At 33.8% G+C, this 27,431-nt stretch overlaps 1 protein-coding gene and 1 long non-coding RNA gene across 9 annotated transcripts; both read left to right on the forward strand.

Moving 5' to 3' along the window:
- Positions 1-550: 550 nt before the first annotated feature.
- Positions 551-9,047, forward strand: LOC130015213 (uncharacterized). Its single transcript, XR_008790275.1, has 5 exons — positions 551-693; positions 1,093-2,170; positions 3,917-4,015; positions 4,143-4,229; positions 8,885-9,047. It is a non-coding gene; the product is annotated as an uncharacterized LOC130015213 (long non-coding RNA).
- Positions 9,048-16,891: 7,844 nt separating this feature from the next.
- On the forward strand, positions 16,892-27,160 carry LOC126673424 (apoptosis inhibitor 5-like protein API5). 8 transcript variants are annotated; one of them, XR_008790404.1, is made up of 9 exons: positions 16,904-17,074; positions 17,237-17,321; positions 18,339-18,404; positions 18,498-18,558; positions 22,503-22,616; positions 22,773-22,963; positions 23,373-23,452; positions 23,860-23,912; positions 24,052-24,119. XR_008790404.1 is itself a non-coding variant. In XM_050367567.2 (7 exons), the coding sequence occupies exons 1-6, from the start codon at positions 23,541-23,543 to the stop codon at positions 26,681-26,683; spliced, it is 369 nt and encodes a 122-aa protein (XP_050223524.1). In that variant the 5' UTR covers positions 23,525-23,540; the 3' UTR covers position 26,684; positions 26,772-27,160. The 8 variants fall into 8 exon arrangements, 6 of the variants coding, with proteins under 6 accessions (XP_055961178.1, XP_055961179.1, XP_050223527.1 ...); XR_008790403.1 differs by having other exon boundaries at positions 16,905-17,074; positions 18,493-18,558; XM_050367567.2 differs by lacking the exons at positions 16,904-17,074; positions 17,237-17,321; positions 18,339-18,404; ... (2 more) ...; positions 22,773-22,963; positions 23,373-23,452 and adding exons at positions 23,525-23,591; positions 24,503-24,572; positions 24,704-24,781; positions 26,645-26,684; positions 26,772-27,160 and having other exon boundaries at positions 24,052-24,129.
- The last annotated feature ends 271 nt before the right edge of the window (positions 27,161-27,431 follow it).

Consider the following 27,431-nt stretch of genomic DNA (forward strand, 5'->3'; position numbering starts at 1 on the left):
TTGAGGAAACAAAATACTTAAAAAGATATATAGAAATTTAAAAATTTAAAGTATAGCATAGTATAAAGATTAAAGAACAAAAAGATACATGAAAATGTCTAATAATTAGCATGTGTGATTGTAATAACTTAAAACTTACTGTTTAGAACTTAAAAATGTGCAATTGTAGTGTTTAAATTCGTAAATTAACCAATTGATGGAAAGGAAATGAGACATGTGTGGCGGTTCAAAGGACAGCCATGTAATGTATTGTAGGATTTTCCTGTTGCATGTGCAGTAAGAAATTTTTGTTCTTGTATTATATTTAAATTTTTTGTCAAAATATACCCATAACTCATTTGTATCTGACATGGTGTAAAGTTTTATATTCCGTGTAGGATAAATTTTGTACATGTAGATGCCACATCATCAAAATGAGTTACAAGTATATTTAAAAGAAAAATCGAATGAATTTGCAAAATCTAAAATGGTAGCATATTTGCCAAAAATACTAAAATTGTGGGTAAAAAAGTTCATTTTGCCAAAATTAAATTTTAAGCAAAACATTGCTATCGTTGTGAAAAAATGGCGCATTTTTTAAAATGAGAAAACCACAGAGAAAAGCCTCATCTCCTCAAGGATGAAAAATGGAGCATTGTTTTTGAAAACGACACCACCATTATTACTAAATGCGTGTAATCATTGTGTTTGCAGGTATGTGATCATCTGTCGATTGAAATGCCTTATTTATTTGATTGAAGTGCCTTTTTTTTTTTGAAGTAAGAACAAAATTTATGCTCTATCAACCATAATTTTATAGTCTGGAAGCACTCTTAGCATTCTCCGTAGGAAACCTAATTCTGTAGGAACAATTATGGGTCAGTTTTAGTTTTTGACTCAAATGTTTCTTTACACCGCAAATTTCGGGTCAGTTTATAGTTTTTGCACAAATTTTGGTGTTCTGTTTATGTCAATAACTTTTATTAATAAAATCTTGATGATAGCCTGATATAGAATAAATTGTCTCCTTTATTGTTTTTTTTTTTTTGATCAAAAGGCAGAGCACAGCTCTGAGACTAACAAATTATGTTCCTATCATAACTAATACCACAGCTATCATGAAGAAGCCACTGGAGAACTTTTGCAGGAGCACTATCAAACTCATGTAAACCCAGTGGTAAGTGATCGGCCATAGAAGCTAAGGCATCGGCGGAGAAATTGGCTTCTCGATACTCATGGGAGACGGAAAAGTGAGGATTCTGTCTAAGGATTTGATGGATGGCACCAACTATCGCAGGATGTTCCTTGGTCGCATTCATCTCCTTAGTCACTGCTTGCACAACTGATAGGCTATCAACTTCAATATGCAGGTGATATATACCAATCTTCTTAGCCAACACTAAACCATGGTAAAGACCCCAAAGCTCAGCTTAAAAAATGGAGCAGTGGCCAATATTAAGAGCAAAGCCACCATCTTCATCTCTAATAATCCCACCAGCATAGCCATCACCAGTCCTGTTATTGAAGCCGCCATCACTGTTCAACTTGAAATACCCAGCAGGAGGATCATTCCAAGATATTGAACGAACACATCTTGACATCTCAGGTTGGTCACAATGGACGGAAACAGCATTACTACGACAAACTTCCGAACAAAAAGAAACAATTTCATTAATAATTTTAGTACCGCGATGAGGATCTTTGGCAAAAATATGGGAATTTCTCAAACTCCAAATCTTCCAAATGGATATACCAAAGAAGAGGGACCAACTCAAATTCTCATGAACAGCACTTAGGCTAGTCAAATTGTATAAAAGCCATTCATGTAAAGGCATCTGGAAGAAGGGCGTTTGGAGCCAGCTGAACAACTTATACCAAACTTGTTTTGCATAGAGACAATCCCGAAGAACATGAATGATATCTTCCACCATCCAACTACATCTAGGACATAAAGATTTAGGAGCTAAATGCCTGCGAGATCTTTCAAAATTAGTCAGAATGCGATTATGAAAAACTAACCACAAAAAAAGCCGGATACGCTGAGGGCCTTTCCAATGCCAAGCAATCTTCCACGAGTTGTTTTGCTCCTTCCACTGGCTCCTGATCAACATACTATAGGCTGATTTTGTCGTGAACAACCCGTTCGGAGAGTTTGCCCAAATTAACTTATCACCACCTAGAGAACTTGGAGGTAAAATTGCAGCAATCTTTTGTGTCCTTTGTTGTTTTGATTGGCCAGCATCTCCATTTTTTTAAGCAATGATTTGAGCACCTGAAATCCTTTATTTGTTGGGTGTGCTTGATGATGATGCTTGATTTCACCAGTTAGAGATCCTACTAGTATGCCACAAACACTTACTGTTAAAATATTGCATAATTAAGCTTCTTATTGCGTCTTATATCACTGTTTTAACCTCGATGCGTAAATAGTTTGGCAATTGTGACAATTGTCCTTGATGTTAGCCTTCACCATTTGGATTTCAAATAGGAGAGATTACACTACTATGCCACAAACACTTACTGTTAATTATTTACAATCTTTTAAGCTTCTTATTGCATTCTATATCACTGTTTTAATCTCGATGCATGGATAGTTTGTTAATTGTGATATGAATGCGATGAAGATGGTTCTAGAACATCTTTTATGTTTTTGCTTCTTCTTTGAAGTAATTATGGTTGAGATTGAGAGAAATGACTAAGTGCAGGAAAACCTTGTGTTCTAGTATATATCTAGTGAAGCAATTCTATATTTTCCATTTAAGCTTATGGAATAGTTTCCCGTGAGAAAAAAAATGTTTTGTTACTTAACATAGAGTGGATGTGTGGAAATCTCTTTTCTTTAGAAGTCCGGTACAACTATATCTCGAGAATAATATACATTGGATAAATGTGTCAAACTGAACTTGCTACTGTCAGTTCCTTGAGAAAATCTGATCTTGTAATGTATGGCTGAGAACTGGGCATTTCAGGCTTGTGATGTAAGAGTTGCCAGCAGCTGTTTGCCCTGTGTATTGAGTTGGGTGGCCTTTCTTTCTGTTGGGTGGCCTTTCTTTGGCGTAATTTGCAATTACAACATGGATTTTTATTCTTGTTTTGCTATAGATGTATTTCATTTTTCGGTTATCTGGTTCATTATGACTGAATCTGAGTCATTTTTCGGTTTTTGTTCAATGTTATGTAAATGCTTGACTTCTGCTTCTTATGATTAAGTTACTGATTATGAATGTTTAATCAGGATCCATTGATTTCAAACAATATTATCTTCCCACCAACTTGGATGTTCTGAGGAGATCATTACTATTGGCCCATTGCTGTTGTTCTCTCCCTTCATATAGCACATTAAGATCATTACCTTTAGGTTTTTCTTCCCCTTGAATCTTATTACTCAGTGATGGAACATTAAAAACAGATATTATTATTCGTAAAATGGTTTAGAAAAATTAGAGGTGTATTAAAGTGCATGGTTTCCGTCATGCAATCTGTGAATTAACCATCTTAACATCCAACATTTGTATTTGAAGTCTATTTGGGTTTCTGTTAGATCACAGAAGGAACTAGATAAAGCCAAGTTGAAATCTGTAGACTGTATGTCCCTGATGAATGTGTTTTATCTTTGATCTTGTCCACTATGATGCCTTGAACATAATATCCTGAACCCTAATGATCCTGTTCTTAGACTGGATTTTACAATTTCTGCATCTTTTTTCATCTAGTTTATTCTAGTAATTGGAAATGCTTGACCAATTGAAAGGTAAAAATATCTGCATCTATGGTTTCTAGCATCTCATATGGTGTGCTTTGCATGTGCATGCCATAGTTTCCTTGTCAACTTCAATTTCTATTGAATGGATTGACTAAATAAGTCAAATTTGTTTTTCTTTTGGCTAAATATTAGCTGTGCACATTTTATGTTTGTTTAATTTCTTTGTACTGGCAGGTCGACCATGTTTTTATCATAAATTTTTACCAAGGGTTTCTTCAATCTTGGAAATCGCCGCAGAGGTGTCACAAGAACTTCGTAAATTACCAAACCATGGTGTGCATATGCTTTTAATGATCATAAATTTTTAAACTATTTAAACTTCTGTTGGCTTTTGTGATTATGCTGAGGCCATTTAGCTGGGGCATTCCATTAGATTTATGTTAACTGGTTTATTCTGCAGAAAAATGATATTGAAGTAACAAAGCAGCTCAGAAGAATTGCTCTGAGGATTGGGATAGTCTTAAAATCATGTGAAAGAGATATTCCGGTGAGTGGTTGAAATACTACTGATTTAATTTTTGCTTGGTTATAAAGACAACTATGTTGAATGAATATTTAGAATACATTGCTTAAAAAATCAAGTACAAACTGATTATTATGCAAATCAAAATAAATAATAGGGTCACGGAAAGTTACATAACAAGTACTGCTTGTCAAAATAAAAGACATAACTATTAACTAGGTTGAATCCAACAACTTCGACTTTGTTCCCAAACATTGGGTGAAAAATAATCCATTGATAAATCACTGCCGAAAGTATGATATTTACCTGTATCAAGTGAATAGAATATCATTCTGTCAAGCTTGTCGAGTCTTGAAAAGTATATCTTGTTCTCCATTCCCGGAATTTTTGCCACCATAGAGAAGCATGATGAATTATTAATGAACAGCATGTGATGTCCCAAACTTTTAACTTCGATCCAAGTCTTCTTACACTGATCCAATCGAAAAACTAGCACGTTTCTTCCCGATTGACCCACAAAAACGGAGAGAATCTCTTTATCACATTCTAAAAGATAGTTACGCTCAGAATCTAAGCAAGGGCTATGAGGTTTGATAAGAACCTTCCACTGACAACTATCTTCTTTGATTCTAAATGTGCCTAATCTTCCCTTTTTATCTAAAAAATAGAACAAGTCATTTTGAACAACTGGAGTGTTGTTGCTTGGAATAAAATCTGTACCTATGGGACGGCGATTCCATCTATTATCCGCCATACAAAAATATAAGATAGAGTAGCCAGCTTCCATGAGATCTGTAATGCCAACAAATGAGCACTTGGAGGAAGTTGGTGGGTATGAAAATCCCATAGTGTGCAAGAAACCGAATACAGTTCTGTCAGGAAGTTGGAGAATAATCTTTTTGAAAGGATTGTAGCAGAAAACATGTACGCCTTTTGTCATAAGCAGCCATCCGTCCTTGGAGAAAACGATTGTGCTATCCGACAGTGAGTCTGGAATTGCATCTTCCATATAATATGTTTGTGTCCTCTTCATGTCGATGAGGTTGATAGTTCCACTTTTGAAAAACATGAAGCATGGATAAAATATTTGACTGCTTTGTAAACCTATATCATTTGCTGTCCAGTGGAGCGGAGGAGTTACCGACATAAAATTCTTGCAAACTCGACGGAAGCATACATAATCAAATAGGAAAAGGCGTTCCCAAACAAGTGTTAGCACTTCCAATGGCAAATCAGTAATCATACTTTCCCTGTCTTTTTCTTCTGCACTTTGCTCGATGACTGCATTTTCTTGTGCATAATCTGTATTAAGCTCCTCTTGTTCAACTTTAGTATGATGAAGTACTTTGCGTCCCTGATCCAATCTGAAATCTTCCGGCGTCATCCAATACTGTACAGATTTTTGCTTTATTACATCATTGCAATACACATAAGTTGATCTCCGTTGTTTTTCCAAATTATAGCAAAAGACCTCATCACCTATGATGTAGTAAATGCATCCTGCTTCAATTCCTTTATGATCGTCAGTTACTGAACACGACATGGAGTAGTCGTAGCTCAAAAATAAAGCTCTGTCCTTTAAACTTTCTATCTCTAGCCACTCCATTTTAGAGAAATCCAATTTAAAAACATCTACATCTTCAATCTCAGACCAACTTTGTCCACGAAAGTACAAATTTACATACAAAAGTTGACCACATGATTCCACCAAGTAATGTTCAGAATGCAGAATTTGGCGATGTTTTGGTAGGTTTAGTTCTAAATCTTGTAGAAAAAACTCATCTATATGGCTTATCTCTATCATGAACATCTTTTCGAAATAAGAAGTGGCAACATATAATATCCCGTCACACATAGAAAAATGTTCAAAACCATCTTCATCTTCATCCACCCCAAAATCATAAGTTGTCCAGCTAGGATCTTGAGGTCCACAGAACACTATGCGCGTATAAAAAGAATTAAAAAGAACTAACTTGCATTTAGGATGAGTTGGCGGTAGAGTGAGAATGGCCTTCCGTAAATTTAAATCGCGTTCAAGGAAGGGTAGCTTGATGGTTTCGAAAGAGACTGGATTCCACAAACTATATTGATATTCACTATTTTCCAAGATCGACCAGCCGAAGTAACTCCCCTTGATGGAGTTACAGTGCAATTCTGTAATATTTCGAGTGTGATTTGCGTTGGTTTCTAAATTGTAAAAGGTTTGATTTTTTGATATCATAACCAGCCAAGGAGTTACTACTGGTGAAGGAAACGGAATTCTCAAATTCTCAGCTATATCACAAACTTGCTTGTTCTTGATTTTACTGCATCGTACCATCTTAGGACCAATATTTTGTTTTTATAAAAGACGGATAAGACTTTGTAGATTTGTTATTATGAGCAGCAGCCAGTTTGTCCGTATTTATATGAGACTAGTTTCAGCTTCAGTTTCCCAATAGGATTTCAATTCACTCTTAGGCTTTTAGTTTTAACCTAATAATATTAAAATTAAGATTAAGTATATTATTTGATTTGATTTTCCTTGTCACAAGAGGATTCCAAATTATAGTTGGACTTCTATAACGAGACTGAATAGAAAATCCCTTGCGTTGTAACTACCAATGTTGTCAAATCCAGCCCGATGATAAAACAGTCGAGGGTTAAAGGTTCAGTTGGAGTTCAATCGGAATTAAACCCGTGTTATAAAAATAATAAATGTAAAACTATAACTATTAAATAGCAAGTTAGATGATGGTATTAAATGCTTCAATTAGAAAAATTAAACAACCCGAGTTCAATTTCCCGCAATGTCAATTAAATTTCTTTTTTTTTTATATGAACACTGGTTTCTTTGTGGTTGATCGAACCGGATTGGGTTTTCCGGTTAATTGGCCAATTAATCGATCCAATTCAACAGTTACCCGGCCAATTCAATAGAAAATTAGCAGCTCTCTAAATTGGATCAACATCAATATCGTCGTAATTTTCATTCTCTAAATTTAAATTAAGTTTTTAGCTATTACACTTATTTCTCTCTTTCAAGGCCAAATTTCAGTTTGCTTAGGCTTAATCTGTAGAAAAACTGTACACAGGCACCAAATAAAAGGCAAGTTCAATTTTTTAAGGATATATTGGTGCTCTAATATGCTTAATTATTTTGATTTAGTTGATGATTAATGGTGATATTAATAAGTATCATACAAGTTTGTATTTTCTGAATCGAAAGGACTTATGAAATTTGTTGCATAAGGGTAATTGTCATTTAATCAAATTTTAAAAAAAATCCATGATAGTTTCTTCAAATGTTTAATGCTTCAATCCTTATCATGAGACCTTAATCAACTGGTAATGTATTTTATATCTTTCGAAGAATTTAGTTATTGTTTTGAGTATGAAATCTTTTTTGGCACACAATTCACTTTCAAATAGAGACCCGTATAGATATATTTTTCCTCCTTCCTACTGCGAGTGTTTAAGTCAAAATTATTCTGATTAGCTGATCAATTCAAGGTAATTAGCATATTTTAAGGAAATGGGGAAGATGTCAAAAGATTCTTGACACATAATACAACAAGTTAGTATCGTCAGTTTTCATTGTTCAATTTTATGAAACTATAAATTGATTGTTTATTTAATTTAATTAATCCCTAGATTGTTAATTTAAATTAGGCTTAACCCCTGAAAACCCCCCACCTTTCAACCCCCCTTCGTTTGCACCCTCACCTTTCAAAATCTCCAATTTTATCCAAATTATCACCTTTCATTTTCAATTGCACCCTATAAGTATTAAATTGGACTTTTGTCACTAAAAAAAAGTTGAAATCGATAATTTATATTTTAATTCATGTTCTAAATAGTTCTTAATGTTTAAATTTCAACAACGAAACCATATTTAATGATATTTTTAATTGAATTGTATTTTATATAAAAAAAATAACTTTTAAAATTTTAAAAAATATGGTTTTATTGTTGAAATTTAAACATTGAGAACTATTTAGAATATGAATTAAAATATAAATTATTGATTTAAACTTTTTTATAGTGAAAAAGAGCTAATTTAATATTTTTAGGGTGCAATTGAAAATGAAAGGTGGGAATTTGGGTAAAATTGGAGATTTTAAAAGGTGAGGGTGCAAATGAAGGGGGGTTGAAAGGTGGGGTTTTTTCCAGGGGATTAGCCTTTAAATTATTAGCGTACTATAACCTCTACTTCACTAGAAATTGACAAATTGTTAAATTGCCATTACTTGTATGAAAGTTTCATTTTGCTATTGTTCTTAATTAATTCTTATTTTAAATTCCCTTAGTAGAATCCATTGCAGCAGTTGCTCCTTGATCCTACCCCAGCTTTGGTTTGATGTTTAGTTATGTTTGAAATCTTTGGTCATTGCTCATGCTTTTGCATTTTGATTTTATTTTTATAGTGTAGTTTCTTTTGAATCTCATTATTAGCTATTAAATTCTGTTGTCAATCTTAATCTGAGAAAAAAATTCTATTTGTAAGTAGATCCAAAAAGAGTTGCTTTTGTTTGATTTATTTTCATACTGCTGAGGAACTTATGTAAACTTTATGGTTTATCATACTAGAATGAGTTCGTATACAAAAAAGTACGTATATAACAATATCATACTAGTTGAGATAGTTTTTTATTTGACCATAGACTTTAAAATTCTAATTTTTTTTTTATGAATTATAGGTTGCACACTAGCAGGTGATTGCTACATGGACTTGGAATGCCAAGGATGAAACAAGTGGGATCTGTAGGGTGACCTTTGATGGTTGTAGTTATAAATGTATTTTAAGTTTTAAATTTTATTTAGTTATGTAGTAGGTAGTATAAAATTGATAATTGAACATTATTGTACCAACTTGTTCGAATTATATATTTTAAGAATTCTTCTCAGAGTTTAATATGAAATAAAAAAAGTAATTGAATGTGATTTTTATTTTTTTCTTGAAACTGTAATGAAAAAAAAAATCCATTTAATAGTATAAAATTGATAGTCATTTAGTTTAATAGCAAAAGACAAAGTGCAGTAAAATTTATAAAAATAGTGGCACATATTTGTTGCCACAATTGCTATTTGAGTTAGTGGCAAAATAAATATGCCATAGAAAAATCATATTTTATGACAAAACAATATTGTCATTATAGGTTTTGAAAATAGTGGCAAAAACTATGTTTGCCACTATTAGTGGTAAAATATTATTTTGCCATAAAAAATTTTAGTGACTGACTTTCAGTGGCAAATTAGTTGTAAAATTAATTTTTGCCACAGATGATTTTAATGGCAAAATTTTAGCATTCTGTGGCAAAAGAAATTTCCACAAAAACTCCAATTTGTTGTGGTTTTGCAAACGGCGGTTCAGGTTGATACTTTTAATTGTTGCATGTTTTTTTAGTATTAATTGAATCTATACGGATCCAAAATTTTAAGAACAATGCGTGATAGAATTTGTTGATTCTCGGATAAAGAAAAAAAATGACGACCGACGAATAAGAGTGGCATTGATTACAATATTCTTCTACTATAATAGTTTATTAGTGATATTGATTTCATTTCTAATTTTTCTGTTTATCTAAAATTTTGATCAATGTCTTTTATTATTTTTTTCATTTTTTTCTTAATTTTATTTATCATGAATGTTATATACAGTAAATTAGTAAACTTTTGGAGTGTTTACAATTTATTTTAATAATAGAAAATATGTGTATGATTAATTATGATCTTAGCATATTTGTTTAACAACATGTTAATCCTTAAATATTTTTAGTGTCATGAACCTTTTGTGATTAAATACTAAAATATCAAAAGAAAAAATAACCAAGATACATGGTGTCAATCAAAGAGTTAAATGAAGTACTTAAATGTCTAAAATTATAACATTCTTGTACTCTAAAAATTATGTACTCATTAAGTTTTAGTCTAATTGGGATAAGAGACGCTTTATAATATAGACATTAATTTTTAAATTGATACATATGCATAAATAAATAAACAAGCCGATCTCCATTTCTCCAATAAAATGCATAAGTTATATAAGATGAGTTTTGAATCAATCCCAAAACTTACCAATTTATATAAATTAAATTCAAGGGCAAAAAAAATTAAAAATATATCTAGATGTTTACTATTTTAAAAAAATTCTATTATATTAGATTTTTATTTTGTTTTGTTTTATTGGTTAACAAGTAATGAATTTATCAATGGGAGTTGGTCCAAATGATAAGCGGCTTGGTATCGCTTATGCAAGGTCTCGGGTTCGAGTTCTTGTTGATGCAGAAAATTCCCACTGGCAGACTCACCCACTATGCCAGGTGCGCGACACGGATCGGATCCGGATTAGTCAGGGCGAAGTCTTGGAAACCGGATGGGCTTACCAGAAAAAGAAACAAGTAATGAATTTATATATTTTTAACATTTTTGTTTTAATTTTTTAAATAATTTTTAATTTGATTCCGTGTAAATGCGCGGACTTACGACTAGTTATTATAAATAGGATAATATCATTTAATACAAATCAATAAGACAATAGCAAATATTTTCCACAATGACTTCTTCCCTAGGCAAAGCATGATGTAACCTTAATTACTATTCATCCCGAAATAACTTAACTGATTAAGGAATCCACACAAATAGGGAGGCATGTCAGTTTGACACTAAAATAATTTTGAATCGAAATAGAAATAAAGCCGTAATGAAAATAATTATTTGAGTTATTTTGTTATGACTTTATCTAGTATTAAAATTTCTTGTGACGAATCCGCGCATGTCGGTTTGTCGGTTTTTAGTCATTCGGAATCGGAAGTTAACTCATGTTGGTTTTTAGTTTATTTATAAAATTAATTAAGAATTTAAATTAGTTTTAATTTAATTAAGTTTTTTTGCTAAAACCGACAAACCGACATGCGCGGATTGTTGACATTTTTTCTTCGTTTTCACTTCTCCTTCACCTGTTGTGTTTGGAATCCGATTTTTATGCAATGGATCCAACCCCTATTTTACTCAATTTTGGTGAGGATGGCCTGTTGCGGAAGCTCAATCGATTACGCTAGCGAATCACGTATTGTGCTAAATAATTATACCGGAAAATTCCCAGGAAAGAATGGTGGGTCACAGGCGGACCACTTAAGTACCAAACTCCTTAGACAGAATTTCACACGATATAAATAACTTCACAATATATAACTCCAACTAGCCTGAGCGTTAGCTAATAAATAAACAATAAAGAGAACACCAACCTTTTAACGAGGTTCAGCCAGAAATGACCGGCTTATATCCTCGGGCACTGCCCAAAATACTCCACTAATTGTTTGTAACAAAATACAAACTCGAGAGAGAACCAACTAAGCCTTAGGAGTTAATAAGGCTTGTTGTGGGATGAGTTTCAATGGGTAGAGGAGACTCCCTTTTATAGGCTAAGGAAGTCCTCACCCTTCCACTCCTAAGCAATGTGGGATTTCTACACTATATGTATATAGCTCAACAATTACAAGTCCTTTTTCTAAACAATGTGGGACAAGTCTAAAATGAGCCATATCCAACAAATCTCCACCTTGGCGAATTTTCTCTCTACCATCTCGGACTATCTTCAATAGTACCTTCAACTGCGCTTCAAAAGCGCCAACTCTCAACTGTAACAGTCAAGTACCAATGTGGGATGATCCCACTTCAACGCTCTCCCTCACGCATAGCATGACCGAGCAGAGCAACCAATCCCCCCTCACGCATCGCGTGGGCCGGGCCACATTCAAATCTCAAATATTGAGAACACTAATCAAATTCAAACAATGTTTGAACTTGACTGCTTTCACAATCTTTGTCATCATATGAGCAGGAGTTTCCATGGTCAAAATCTTCCGAAGTAGGACTCCACCTTCTTCAATAACCTCTGGCACCAAATGATATCGAACATCAATGTGCTTCGTCCTTGCATGATGAACTTGGTCCTTCTCTTCAATTTCCAATTCACCAAACAACCCATGAAGCCAAATTGCTTCCTTAACAGCTTCTGCACTTGCCATGTACTCTACCTCCATGGTAGACAAAGCAACTATTGGCTGCAAGGTAGACTTCCAACTAAACGACGCCTTTGCTAGTGTAAACACATAGCCCATAGTCGATCGTCGTTTATCAACGTAGTCCGAATCATTATACCCAACTACATATTGACCATCTTTCTTGTCCTGCCCAAATATTAGACCAATATCCACAGTATTCAAAGTATACTGTAGAATCCAATTTTCATCTCCAGCCACCTTGAGTCCATCTGGCTGAGTCGAATTGATTTCCCCATCCAAGAATCCATGTAAAAACACTGTTTTTACGTCCAATTGAACTAGTTCCATATTCAAATTTGCTACTAAGGCCAACAAAATTCTAATGGAAGAATGTTTAACAACTCGAGAGATAGCCTCAATTCCTTCCGTCCAAACGTAGCTTTTAGCTACCAACTTTGCCTTATAGCCAATATCATTCTTGTTCGGAAATCCTTCTTCATATATCCAATTACAGGGACGTAGTCCCTCCAATAATCCTTGAGTTGCAAGAACCGTCAAGAATTTTCCACCATCATGCCCCAAACGCCAATGCCAAAGACTGATTTCTTCTAGCTCATTATCATCACTAGAAGCAACTATAGCTGACCCAATAATTGCATTACCCTGATAGTAATACAAGTTATTGTTCTTCCGAATTCCTTTCATGACAACCTGTGCACCCGAGAATACCTTCATAACTCCATTTACTGTAGTCACAACAAAGCCCTTTGATTCTAGGACTCCTACAGAAATGAGCTTCTTCGTCAAACTCGGTACATAGCGAACATCTTCCAGAATCCTTATTGACCCATCATGGTTCCTCAAGTGAATTGAACCAATTCCTTTGGTCAAACAAGGATTGCCACTTGCTGTGTAAAGAACTCCACCTTCTAGCTCTTTGAAGTCAACAAACAATTCCCGATTGGGACACATATGATGACAACAACCCGAATCTAGAAGCCATTCAATAGGAGTATTTACCGATGACACAACAACCAATGAAAGATCTGAATCTTCGTCGTCACACTCAGCTACATTCGAAGCAAACTCAGCTTTTTCTTTATCAGTCTTACCTTTATTCTTCAATTTGGGACAATCCTTTTTCCAATGCCCTTTCTCTCGACAAAAGGCACATTCATCTTTCTCTGGTCGGGACTTTGATCTCCCTTCCTTTCCAATTGTTTGGCTTTTCAAACGGCCTCTAACAATCAAAGCTTCTGCTGCACTACTAGTATTTTCTTTCTTATCTTTTCTTCTCAATTCATAACTATATAATGCAGCGCAAACTTCGCTAAGAGACACACCAACCTTCCCATGAAGTAGAGTAGTTTCAAGAAACTCAAACTCTTCAGGAAGTGATCCCAACAACATCAAAGCCAAATCTTCATCATCAAACGTCACATCCAAATTCAACAAATCGGCTACTAATTGGTTGAAATTTGTGATGTGCTCATTCATAGTAGTACCTGGGAGATACGTGAACCGAAACAGCCTTTTCTTCATGTGAAGCTTATTCTGACTGTTCTTTTTCAAGAATTTCTCCTCCAATGCTTTCCACAAACTACTTGCAGATGTTTCCTTTGAGAAAGGATATTTCTGCTCTCTGGAAAGACATGACCGAATGGTACCACATGCTAAACGATTGATGCTACTCCATTCTCTCTCATCAACATCTGCCGGTTTCTCTTTTTCAATAGCGACATCTAGACCTTGCTGAAATAAAGCGTCTAGAAGCTCACTTTGCCACATGCCGAAATGTCCTGTACCATCAAAAATCTCCACCGCAATTCTTGCATTTGACATTGCCATTCTTTCCGAAGAAGAAGCTATCAACATGGATAGACTTTTGCTTCCAGACATTTCTGCTCCAACTTTTATTTAATAGCTAACCGATATGCCAAGGATAGAACCTTAGCTCTGATACCTATTGTTGCGGAAGCTCAATCGATTACGCTAGCGAATCACGTATTGTGCTAAATAATTATACCGGAAAATTCCCAGGAAAGAATGGTGGGTCACAGGCGGACCACTTAAGTACCAAACTCCTTAGACAGAATTTCACACGATATAAATAACTTCACAATATATAACTCCAACTAGCCTGAGCGTTAGCTAATAAATAAACAATAAAGAGAACACCAACCTTTTAACGAGGTTCAGCCAGAAATGACCGGCTTATATCCTCGGGCACTGCCCAAAATACTCCACTAATTGTTTGTAACAAAATACAAACTCGAGAGAGAACCAACTAAGCCTTAGGAGTTAATAAGGCTTGTTGTGGGATGAGTTTCAATGGGTAGAGGAGACTCCCTTTTATAGGCTAAGGAAGTCCTCACCCTTCCACTCCTAAGCAATGTGGGATTTCTACACTATATGTATATAGCTCAACAATTACAAGTCCCTTTTCTAAACAATGTGGGACAAGTCTAAAATGAGCCATATCCAACATGGCCCCTATAAATTCCTTTTGGAGTGATTTGCTGTCCTTTTTTGAAGTATAGATTCCGGAATTGCGTTAGGAAAAGCTTAGAATATTTATTTTTTTATCATTAAATATTCCATATGGTAGAACGGTCGTGTTGTATAACTATTCTTAAACAAATATATCAATTAGCTCATGTCAAAATAAATTGACTGTTCTAATCCTTTAAACCACATTTTATCCGTTGTTGAGTTTTTCATCTTCCAGGAATCTAACTCCCACCATTTTATATTTTTTTAGACTTAAATGCATAAATATTACTAACTTTCGCGTGTTTTTGATTTTTAAGATGAAATTTTAATTTTGGCATGTAAATATATGAATTTTTAAAATTTTGCAATTAAGACACTGACACCATTTCGAATATAAAACAGCGCCGTTTTGGATATTAAACGGCACTGTTTTGGATGAGAAAACGCAAACTTTACAAAATTGTAAAGTTCATGTTAAATATGTTAAAATTAAAAGTTCATGTAAAATAATAAAAAAACGCGAAAATTGGTGATTTTTTTGTTCATTTAAGCCTTTCTTTTTTATCATTACTTATCATGTTTAATTGTTCTATTAGTGGTTCAATCTTAGAATTTGCTATACTGATTAATAAAAATAGAGAGTCAAATTTACAATGCAGGATGTATAGCAAACTGTAATTAATTTGGCAGCACAATATTATCATTAGAAATATTCAGACTTTTAATTTTTACAATCTTATCACTCTTCTAATAGATTTTTATAAGATTTTGTTAAAAGGATATGCAATTACATAACCTGGTTTTAAGACGCGTTCAAATTGTATTTAAGATGTATATTAGTTATTTAGTAGATGTATCTGAAATATATGATTTATATATTTATATGTATTATGCGATATTTATTAATCTGTTTTTACTTTTTGATTTTTCTTTTCTGTTCTTTTTTTGTTTCTCTTCTATTTTGTAGTTTGATTATTTCATCAATATTTTTTACAAGAAATTTAGAGTACTTCCTTTATTTCAATTAATGTAGCCGAGCTAGTTCTAATACGTATCTGTGTTGTTTTTGAGTTGCATCTCAAATATTTTTAAAATGTTCATGACTTGTTTCTGAGATGTATCTGAATTATTTCTGAGATTTAATTTGTTATGTAAAATAGAAAAAGATAAATATTTTTATTTTTGATATAAACTCGTATGTGTAAGACTAATGATAAATTTAATGAATACATTATATAGTTATTTGTTTAGTTTATTATGTATATACATATTGGATATATCAATGATACATTGTATATACACAACTGATAGATTGTAGATAAATTGCCGATACATCATATGTACAAAACTGATACATCGTAAATATATATTTTTATCTTTTTTGATTACTTTAACGAAATAAATTTTATAGATACACCATAGATTATAGCTTTAAAATCATATGCTCTTATTAACAAATATTGCTTGATTTGTCTTAAACTTTTAGCTATCTCTAACTAAAACTTAAGTTGGTTCAGTTTTTTTTTTATATATATATATATATATATATTATGCATACATATTAGATACATAAACAATATATTATATATACAACATTGATATATCGCTCATATATCATGGATACACTATTTACTATGACTTCTAGAATCAGTCTCCAATTCATAATAATTATTTTCAATGAATAAATTTTGGAGAGACCGATACACTATAGATACATCGTCGATAATTATTTTTAATAAATAAAAGTAATTCAAATACCCCTATCTAAAGAACCATTATGACGAAACCGATTCTCAACTAATCCAAGTTTTTGGATTTTTAGAGACCTAAAATAGATTCATCCAATAATAAAAATTCAGTACAATTGCCTAATTAGTGAAATTGGTTGATTAATTAACCAAATAAAATCATAAAAACTGAAATTGAGTTACAAATATGTTTTGATGCATTATTGATATATAAAAGATATATAAATGATATTTTTTAAAATAATTCTGACGCGTGAATGACACGTTTTTTTGACACCCGTGTCAGATACGTTACTGACGCGTTTTTACAATTATGGAACATGTTTTTTTGATTATTTTTTAATTTAAACGTGCCGTGTGTCTACTATTTAATAGTTGGTTAAAAAAATGTAATCTCCTTATTTTATCATGAATGTAAATAGTTTGTGTTTTGGCTATTTTATTTGATTTATTTGGAATATTATCGTTTTTTTCTCAAAATTTAAAGGGGGTTGGTTGGCTGTTTGTTCAAATAAACTTTTAGCAAAAATTATGTTGGGAAAAAAATGGCGCGTTTTTGTAAAATGAGGAAACCAGGCACAGAAAAGCCTCATCCCATCTCCTCGACGACGAAGAATGGAAGCACTCTTGGCTACTCGTCGGGGTAAGATCCTGAAAGCTGAAACGCCTTATTTGTTTTTGAAGTAGGAAAAACTTATGTTGTATCGACTGAATCCTTGCTTTTTCTTCTTAATTTTGTAGTTTGGAAGCACTCTAACTAGTGAATTAAATCTATTTTTATTTTTGTTTCCATTTGGTGATTAAGTTGATTTACAGTAGCTTTAGAAGCAGGCTGCTCTGATGGTGGACGGGTCATAGCTTGCACTCAACCAAGACGTTTGGCAGTTCAGGTTTGGTTTTAAGCTTGGTAATGATAGAAGAAGTTTGGCATTCTAGGGTTTTATGTTATTCAAGTACGACCCTTGCATTAAAATTACATGGATGTTTTAATTCGGAGAGGATGCTGGTTACGCAATCAGATTTAGGATCTTACAAATTTAATTAGTGACATTGTTGCCTTCATGTATTAACATATATTTGCAGTTCTTTTTGTTGACAGCCTACTATTTTTTTGGCATTACAATGTGCAATGTTTACCGTTTATTGACAGTAATGGCAATACATTTAGTTTGCCAATTCCTAAGTTCATAACCTAAGCCTGAATTTTGGATGTGTTTAATAGCATTCTGCATTTTTGATCTTGACTGAGATACACATTTGGTTCTGTGCTCCCCCTTGCTACTGAATTTAGAGTTCTTTATTTCCTAGTTATATCATCCATGAGCACAGACGCTGCTGAACAAGTTCTTCCCTCAGATGCACTTGCATCTTTAGTTAGCATGGGACAAGGCTTATTTTTCTGGTACATTTTGGGATCTTATGAGTTTGATAAACAATACTTTTGTCTTGGTCTATTTGTGAGTTCCTGAATGGCATGCTCACTAGAACGTGTAAAGATCCTGATGTACACCCATATAAGTGTCTGTTTTTGATATCATAGACACAACTTGTCTGTTCAGAAAATATATATAATGTCTGTGAATGGCAGTGTGACATGCTCAGATTAGGCTGTAAATTTTCAGGAGAAGACTTAAGATGCTAGAGAACACTTTGATTTACTCTAAATTCCTACTACGAAAGTATGGAAGTAGCTAGTAAGCATGTGCAAAACATATATTCTGCTTTTATGTTTTGCTTTGTGTTGAATTTTGCAAAGGATCTCAAATATCGTCGTATGATTTTACAGAAATCATGTTGTGGAGCAGTCATTTCTGGTCTAGAACACTTGTTTCTCTTAAATAGTCTTGTCGCAATTAGCAAAGCCATTCTTAGCTAATCATTTTTACTATGATCTGATTGATATGCAGGTTTCTGACTCTGACTATATTAACAGGCTGGTATTATGCCTTTACATTGCACTTCCCTTTTTTGTGGTAAGGAAAGTGATTTATGTTAGAATGCTTGTACGTGATAGAACCCTTGTTTTATATATAACTTCGTCCCTTCATTCTTAAAATGCAGCGCAGGGTATCAAGCAGCAAGCTTCTGACCTGTTTGGATAAGTTGATAATACCTGCTTTTGATCAGGTAATTAATGACATTCTGCTTCTAGATTGTCTTAATGTTCTTTGCAGTAAAATCATTCAACTTACTTGCTTCTGTTTTAGGCACTTTATTTGTACTTTTTTTTTGGTAAATGTTTTTTGCTACTTATCTCTATATAAGTGTGCAGTAAATGACTATTTTATTATATATGTCCCTACCAGCTTCCTGAGGATCGGAAGCTTAATTTGCTTAAAGCACTTGAAGAAATTTCACCATGCACTCTGCCACAGGATTCACGCCAGATTCTTCTTGTTATGACCCGTTGATATGGATCGAGTCACAGGGCGATGACCTTCTATTGAAGGTTGTCCTGTTCTTGATTTGTTACGTTTTCGAGCTATGGTGATTGTTGGAGCTCAAACGGAGAGCTGCCTATCCGGGAACTCGTTAGAGAGAGTTGCCTATCTGACTTGTTTGTAATTTTCGATGTCTTTATTAATATGCTGAAACAGCTATATATATAATACAATAGTCTTGGGTAGCAAGACTCCTAATAGAACTAGGAAATAGAATACTAAATAAGAAGATTCCTAATTAGAATATAACTAGGAAAGATAACAATACTAAATAAGAAACAAACTAAATAAGAAACATAATACTACTTAATAGCTATTAAATAATAAACTGCCATTTAAACCTAATTGCTTGATTCTTCTTTCCTTGAATAAGACTTACCATAGAATAAGTCCATAACATCACTCCCCTCCTCCAAAAACGAGCTTGCCCTCAAGCTCGAATGATGGCCATTTCAGGATCTCTATTATGGTTGCCATCATGAACAGTGTTTGCATCTTCCTCTGTAATAGCAACCTCAATCCAAAACAACCTTTTACATTGATGGCCTGGTGAGAATAATTCATCACAATTGTAATAAAGACCCTTGGCTCTCCTCTCTGCCATCTCTGCTCTACTTAGTTTGATAAAATGAGGAAGAGTTGAGGCAGTTCCACTTGATGTTGCTTTTGTAGCATCTGTTATTTTTAGAGGTGCCCCAAATTTTTGATTTTCAGAATATTTTTCCAGCTGTAAACGTCTCTCAAAAGCTCGAGCAAGACTCATAGCTTCCTCCAAATTTTCCGGTTTAGCCAACTCCACATCAATTTGCAACCTTTCTGATAATCCCGCCATCATTATTGCCACTTGGTGTTCTGGAATTATAGAATTAGTTCGGGATAATAACCCCTGAAATTTTTCAAGATATTCTTCCACAGTCCCGGTTTGTCTAAGTGAGATTAGCTCTCCTACCGGATTACTATGAACAGGTGGACCGAACCGCATATTGCAATATTTTTTGAATACTTCCCATCTCAAGTGTGGGTTTGCTTTTTCTAGATGAACAAACCAGAGTTGAGCAGTCCCGATTAAATGAAACGAAGCCAATCCAAGCCATTCTTCTTGTGGGGTTTTCTGGTGAGCAAAGAACTGTTCGCAACGTTTAAGCCAACCTAGAGGGTCCTCCTTACCGTTGTAGGTGGGAAATTCTAATTTTGTATAACGCGGAACAGCCCCACTTTTTCCTTCTTTACTAGATGAATTTGCAGTTTGCTTGGAACCATGAATCTGACTGCTACTATCCTCCACATCCTTCTCTTTTCTGATTGTTTCTTCCTTTTGCTGAGACATGGCATCAACACGTGCAGATAGGGCTGCGTGATCTGCTGACAGTTTGCGCATCATCTCCAAAAGTTGTTCCATCTGAGCATGTGTATCCCCCATGACTGTTGGCTCTGATACCAAATTGTTATGACCCGTTGATATGGATCGAGTCACAGGGCGATGACCTTCTATTGAAGGTTGTCCTGTTCTTGATTTGTTACGTTTTCGAGCTATGGTGATTGTTGGAGCTCAAACGGAGAGCTGCCTATCCGGGAACTCGTTAGAGAGAGTTGCCTATCTGACTTGTTTGTAATTTTCGATGTCTTTATTAATATGCTGAAACAGCTATATATATAATACAATAGTCTTGGGTAGCAAGACTCCTAATAGAACTAGGAAATAGAATACTAAATAAGAAGATTCCTAATTAGAATATAACTAGGAAAGATAACAATACTAAATAAGAAACAAACTAAATAAGAAACATAATACTACTTAATAGCTATTAAATAATAAACTGCCATTTAAACCTAATTGCTTGATTCTTCTTTCCTTGAATAAGACTTACCATAGAATAAGTCCATAACACTTCTTTCCATTGTTCAATTGTTAAAGGTATGCATTGTCCTATTAGTGATATGATTTTACACAATGACAGCACTTTATGACCGGACTGAACCGACAAACCGGCAAACCGGATTTGACCGGCAGGTTCAATTACACATACATATTTAAATGTATTTTTAAAAATCATCCGAAACTAACTTTTACTTTTCTTGCATTTTTTAATAATTTATTTCTTTCTTTGATGTTTCTATACTAAGATTCATAAAATCAATGAAAAGGGGTAATATTTATTTTATTTTATTTAGCATTTGGTAGTAAATCATATCATGATTTAATTACTAATTGAGTTAAACGTGGCAAATGTTTAGTATTTAAGTCAAATTGGTGGTTTGTTTCCATGTTGACTAGAGTCACATTTTATTCATATATGAGATTGAGCAATGAGGTTTTCGAAATGTGATTATGTTTTAATTTTATTTGCTTAATTAAAACTTAAAAGGATGTGAAATTTATTTGATTTTATTTAGCCTTTAGAAATAAATCATGATAAATTATTTTAATTTCTAATTGAGTTGAAAGGGCAAATTTTCTATATTTAAGTCTAATAGGTTGTTTGTTTATATGTTGATTAGAGTTGTATTTAGTAAATATATGAGACCAAGTAATGTGGTTTTGGAAACATGACCATATTTTAGTTTCATTTGCTTAATTAAAACTTAAAATGGTGTAATATTTATTTGATTCTATTTAGCATTTGTTAATAAAGTATAATAAATGATTTTAATGACTAATTGAGCTTCAAGCGGCAAGTTTTCAATATTTAAGTCATATAGATTGTTTTCCATGTTGATTAGAGTCAAATTTAATTCATATACGAGATTAAACAATCTGATTTTGAAAATAATATAAATTTTTTGTAAGGAATGATAACATTAGGAGTTTGAAATAGTAAGTTAGAAAATTGAGTATCATTGCTGAAATAAATTAATCTGACTGATTAGATAATAGAACAATACCGCTTCAATCTGCTTCAGTCTGATTTATTAAACAAATAGAAGCTAGGCTTTTTTTTTTGATATACAATTGCACTTGACTGGTTGTCGAACTGGCTGAATCGGTTCGGCCACCGGCTCGGTTTTTAAAACACCTCTACTCACTCTGGTACTACTTTTCTTAGTGTCTGAGTTGCTGAATTGAAGTAGGATTACCTTCCCTTTTTTAATTAAACCCATTCCACATGCACACCTCTTCTTTGTCAATAGTCCAAGCTGCAGATAATAGTTACACGATGCATGGCTAAAAAAGTGAAGAAGAGGAGTGGGCGGTAGTTTAATGTATGGGATTAGATTTTAAATTTGTCTATCTACAGAATGATTGGTGACTAAGCATGCTCACAACTATCTAATTCATCTTGTGTTCTGGTGTAATGGTGGTGGTCTTGAAGCTCTAAGCTTGAATGGTCTTCTCTATATTAAGAAAATTTGAGTCCATTAAGCTAAAGGATTTCTCTATTGTCTTACGTCTATATTAACTTGAACACTAGAAATGATGTCTTGATTAATAATCTCATTTTTATTGGTAAAAGAACCATGTAACTGAACTTTTGTTGAAGCAATCCTTTTAGATGCTTTTCAAATCTTATTGATTCCATTTGCTTTGTAAACCAGTCTAGATGGTCTACGTGATAATAGACTAGGCATCGAGTTGCTTTTTATATTTACCCCTGAACTGCAAACTGATTTTAATTGCTCTGATCTTTCCAGCCATTACATTCGAGGTCACCTTCATTTATTCGAGATAGGAAGATGATCATTTAAATCCCACTCTTGAAAAAAAGTGGCAAAATCTTCTGCGGCTTCCGGCACCACAGAAACTGGGTACAGAAGATACTATTCTTTTCAACTTTTATTAACTTCTTTTGGTCTCATTTTGTTAGCATTAAGATGGTTGAGTGACAATCCTTACAGAATTTGGAGCAATGTCTAATACTGGGGCTTAAAGGAGTAGTTGTTTTTCTTTTATCCTTTATGCAGAGGGAAACGACCCGCTAATGCTGCTAATGGGACTGGGAGCATTGCAAAAAAGGGTCATGGGACTGGTGGCTTACCAAATCATCTAGTTAACAGGGTGCTGGAGGTATATCTCACGGAGGAAGGGGAGGCACAAGAGGCAGAGGTAGATGGTGGGGTGGACACGTGCGTGGAAGAGGAAGAGGCTATAATAGGTAAACTTGATTTGTATAAAGATACACTCCGGAATTTGTAAGAGCATAGATTGAGTGCGGAAGTCAAATGCATTGAGAATTTCTTTTCTATATTCAGATTTTCAGATTTTATTGTGGACTAACACCAGAAGTCTTATTCGTATGGAGATTGTTCTTGTAGACTGGTTACGTATTTGGGTTGTTTTCCCAATCTGAGCCTATTCTATGAGCTGATTAAGTTGTATTAGTGGCCTAAAGAACAATCTTTTTATGTTAGTAAGTGTATTGTGTGCTTCCTATAGGGAGGTGATGAATTCTAATTGATTTTATTAACTTTTGATAAAAATCGTATTGCGTGCTTCCTATGTGAGATTTTTCCTTTATTATTTTGCATTATGAATTTTCAAACCATGCTATTTTGGCTGTTCAGGGTGTAACTGAGATAAAAGTTCTCAGAGATGGTGTAATACTTTGAGAAATGGTGGGCATTCCTCTTTTGACCAAATATAGGTACTAGTTATGATCCTAAAGAAAGTGTCAATGTGATTGTGTGTTTTCTTTTGTCCATGTGCTATTTTTGGCAAGAGACATATTTCTAATGGCCAGCTTATGTGCATTGCTGTTATGTGAATGCATGACCTTCATCTTAGTGAGTGATCCTTGTTTTGCATACAAAGCTGTCTTTCTCAATTAATTGGATTTTGCAGAAACAGTGATTTGAATAAACAACTATCAACATATCCATTTATGCTTGAATTTACTTCTTGTTTTTCTTGTCATTATTGCCTTTTCTTTTAAAAAATTTTCCTCAGTTGATATGCCTGTAACACAATCAAATTGAAAATCTCAGTGTCATAATGGTAGATGAGTCACATAAGGTCCATCTCAACTGACATATTGCGACTTGTAAATTTCAGATTCAGCATTATCGACCTGAGTTGCGATTGGCCGTCTCTTATGCTACATTGAGGTAAAATTCCTTCGAAGCTAGGTAATGTTTTTTCTGTCAAATGGGAAAAGAGCTAGAAAGGGATGGAAGGAGGGAGAGTGTCTGGACTGGGGGAGGTTTAGCATCGATTCTGATGTTCTGCATATGCTGTAACTTGCAGATCGGGAAAAGATGACTGTTACCTGAAGCAGAAGAGGAACTTGGTTCAAGCAAGGAACCTGCAATTCTATCAGTTGAGGTATGGTTTTATGCCATAGCGTTATGATTGCATTTAATTCTTGCTGGAGGCTATCTTGTGTCTTTTTATAGTGGAAGTTGTTAATAGGGCATTGACAAGTATATGAAGATAGGTACGCATATTCTTAAGCTTAGAAAACACATTAAACAACATGAGGCATGCCTCTGCGTTTTTGTATTTTAATAGGAGTCCTGGCTGGATGGCTACAGATCTGCTCTATGTTACCGAAACACCACTATTTAATCTTGCTCTTTTCTAGCACTGATTGGTCCAACTAATTTCAGGAACTTGTATTTTCTTTCAGTATATTGATTTGATGTTGTAACATGTGTTTTAGATTTTATTACATTCATATAAACCTCTGTTTTTTCAGGATTGATTGTCCTTCCTTTGTTTTTGGGGCTGCCACGTGCAGAACATTTGCAAATGCATGTCGTTTAGAGGTGAGTTTAGTGCTGCGTAATATTGCTACTAGAATACAAGTACTTTATGCTATTCACTCATTTTGAAACAAAATTATAATTTAAACATGCTCAATTTGGCATAAATACAAGTTATGCTTATCTTCTTGAAGGATTTCAGTCATAATGGGATGCATAAGACCATTAGGACTTCTCAAGAAGTCTATATTCATCCATCATGCGCTATTCAGGTTAGAGTTATAATTTGAATACCTTTAACTTCTGCATTAAATCTGTTCAGGGAATTTAAATTTAAAGATAATCATAACCTGAAAGCAAACTGGATAAAAAGATAACTATTTCGAATGAATATTCAGAATACATTGCTTAAAAAAGATTAACTACAAACTTATTATTATGTAAATTAAAATCACATCAATCAATGATCTCGAATAAAGAACAAATCATATTACTACGGCTAGCTACTAGGAAGGATCCAACAACTTCGACTCTGTTCCCATATATTGGGAGAAAAATGATCCAGTGATGTATCACTATCAAAGGTATGATATTTACTTGTATCAAGTGAGTAGAATATCATTCTGTTAAGCTTGTCATGTCTTGGATAATATATCTTGTTTTCCATTCCTGCAATTTTGCCTTCATAGAGAAGCAGGATGAAATTACTAATAAACAACATATGATGTCCCAAACTTTTAACTTTGATCCATGCCTTACATTGATCCAATCGGGAAACTAGCACTTTTCGTCCCGACTGACCAGCAAAAACAGAGAGAATCTCTTTCTCACATTCTAAAAGATAGTTAGACTCAGAATCTAACCAGGGGCTCTTCAGTTTGGTGAGAACCTCCCATGAAGATCCATCTTCGTCAATTCTACATGTAGCTATTCTTCTTCTTTTATCTAAAAAATAAGAAGTACCATCTTGATAAACTGGAGTGTTGTTACTTGGAACAAAATCTTCACCTATGTGATGTTGATTCCATTCCTTATCTTGCATACAGAAGTGAAAGATAGAGTAGCGACCTTGCATGCAATCTGCAATGCCAACAAATGAACATTCGGAGGAAGTTGGTGAATGTGAAAATCCTGTGCTTTGTAAGAAACCGTATTCATTCTTTTCAGGAAGATGGTGAATAACCTTTGTGAAAGGATTGAACCAAAAAATACGGTATAGGTCTTTGCACATGAGTAACCATCCATCCTTACAGAAAAGGATTGAACTGTCCGACAACAAGTCAGGAATTGGATCTTTCATAAAATATGTTTCGGACCTCTTCATGTCGATGAGGTTGATAGTTCCATGTGTGAAGAACATGAAGCATGGATAGAAAATTTGACTGCTTTGTAAACCAATGCCTTTGATGGTCCAATATAGTGTAGAAGTAAAGGACAAAAGCTTCTTGCAAACACGGCGAAAGCATATATATTCAAACAGAAAAAGGCGCTCCCAAACAAGTGTCAACACTTCCAAAGGCAAATCGATAAATATGTTCTCTGTCTCTTCTACTTCTGCTATGAGCTCGACGACCACATTTTCTTTTGCATAATCGTTATTAAGATCATCCTGCTCCTCTTGCTCAACTCCATTAGCCAACCTGAAATCTTGTGGCATCATCCAAAACGGCATGTAGTTTTGCTTTGTTGCATCATAGCAATGCGCAGAAATCGACATACATTGTTTTTCCTGGTTATAGCAAAACACATTACTCTCATCATCTTCATCATGAAAGAAGTAAATCCAACCTGCTTCATTGCATATCGACAGTTGGTCTGTTATTGGTTTTTGTTTGTTTGTTTATTTCTTGAGTCCGGTTGCCCCACAATTGTTGTGCAGAAGTTGTAGTCAAGGCTGCCAAAAACAGTAGGACTGGAGATAATGCTTTGGCTTTTGAATTTTTATAATTAATTACCTGCTTGAGAAAATGAATATGAATTTTTACTCTTTAATTGCAATTTATTCCCTTCTTAGTTTTATAATATTATTAGATTGTTTGTGTTTTTAGCATTTTAATTTTGTTTACTTGTTTGAGTGTGCATGATGTTTCCTTTTAAACGGATTTTATTGGTTAAATAAATCGAATCTATGATAGGTAATGCACGTACTCTCGGAAAGTCATGTACCTAATTAAGGTATGTAATTTTCATCCCATGCTTCTTATTGTTATAGCATTTGTTTGTTGATGTTTATGTAAGTGAAAAGTGTTACTGTCCATCAAGGAAATCCATATGGCAAGAGGTGTTATCATGATGATCTCTGCCCATTCCAGCCAGCAGATTTACCCATTGGTGTGATTGTAACCTGGGATTAAGAGGCTCAAATGTGTTGAGTTGATTATGGCAATGGCCTGGTTCAAAAAAAATAAAAAATACTCTGTACTTTTTTGATGTTTTGTTTCTTTAGTTTTTAATCCTAAAGATATTCTGTAATCTCTATATGTTGTTTCTTTTTAAGATTTTCGATACTCTATTGTGAATAAAAATTTCCTGCAGGAAATTCCTCTAGACCGTGTGGTGGCAGATAGTATTTATTTTGAAACTGGTTAATTAACAAGGGCAGTTCTTGGTTAATTAATTCGTTCAGTCCAATAAAACTTATTTATTTTCAATTTTTATCTATTGGAAACTGCGTGGCCTTCTCATCATGTGCCTCTATTTCATTCTGGAGCTAATTGCTTTATAGTCTCATCTGGTCTTGATAATAACTTCAAAATTTGTTATCTCCCCCATTAACAGAGTTTGCGTTATTTATTCATCCAATAAAATGTATATAATAAATGTGTGATTTTTTAACGTCGGATTGATTTATATCAATAAATAAACCAGATGGTTGGATTTTTTTATGTAAAGTTTCGAGTTTGAGCTTCTAAATATTGAGCA

The sequence above is a fragment of the Mercurialis annua genome, linkage group LG3, assembly GCF_937616625.2.
Source record: "Mercurialis annua linkage group LG3, ddMerAnnu1.2, whole genome shotgun sequence".
Lineage (NCBI taxonomy): Eukaryota > Viridiplantae > Streptophyta > Magnoliopsida > Malpighiales > Euphorbiaceae > Mercurialis > Mercurialis annua.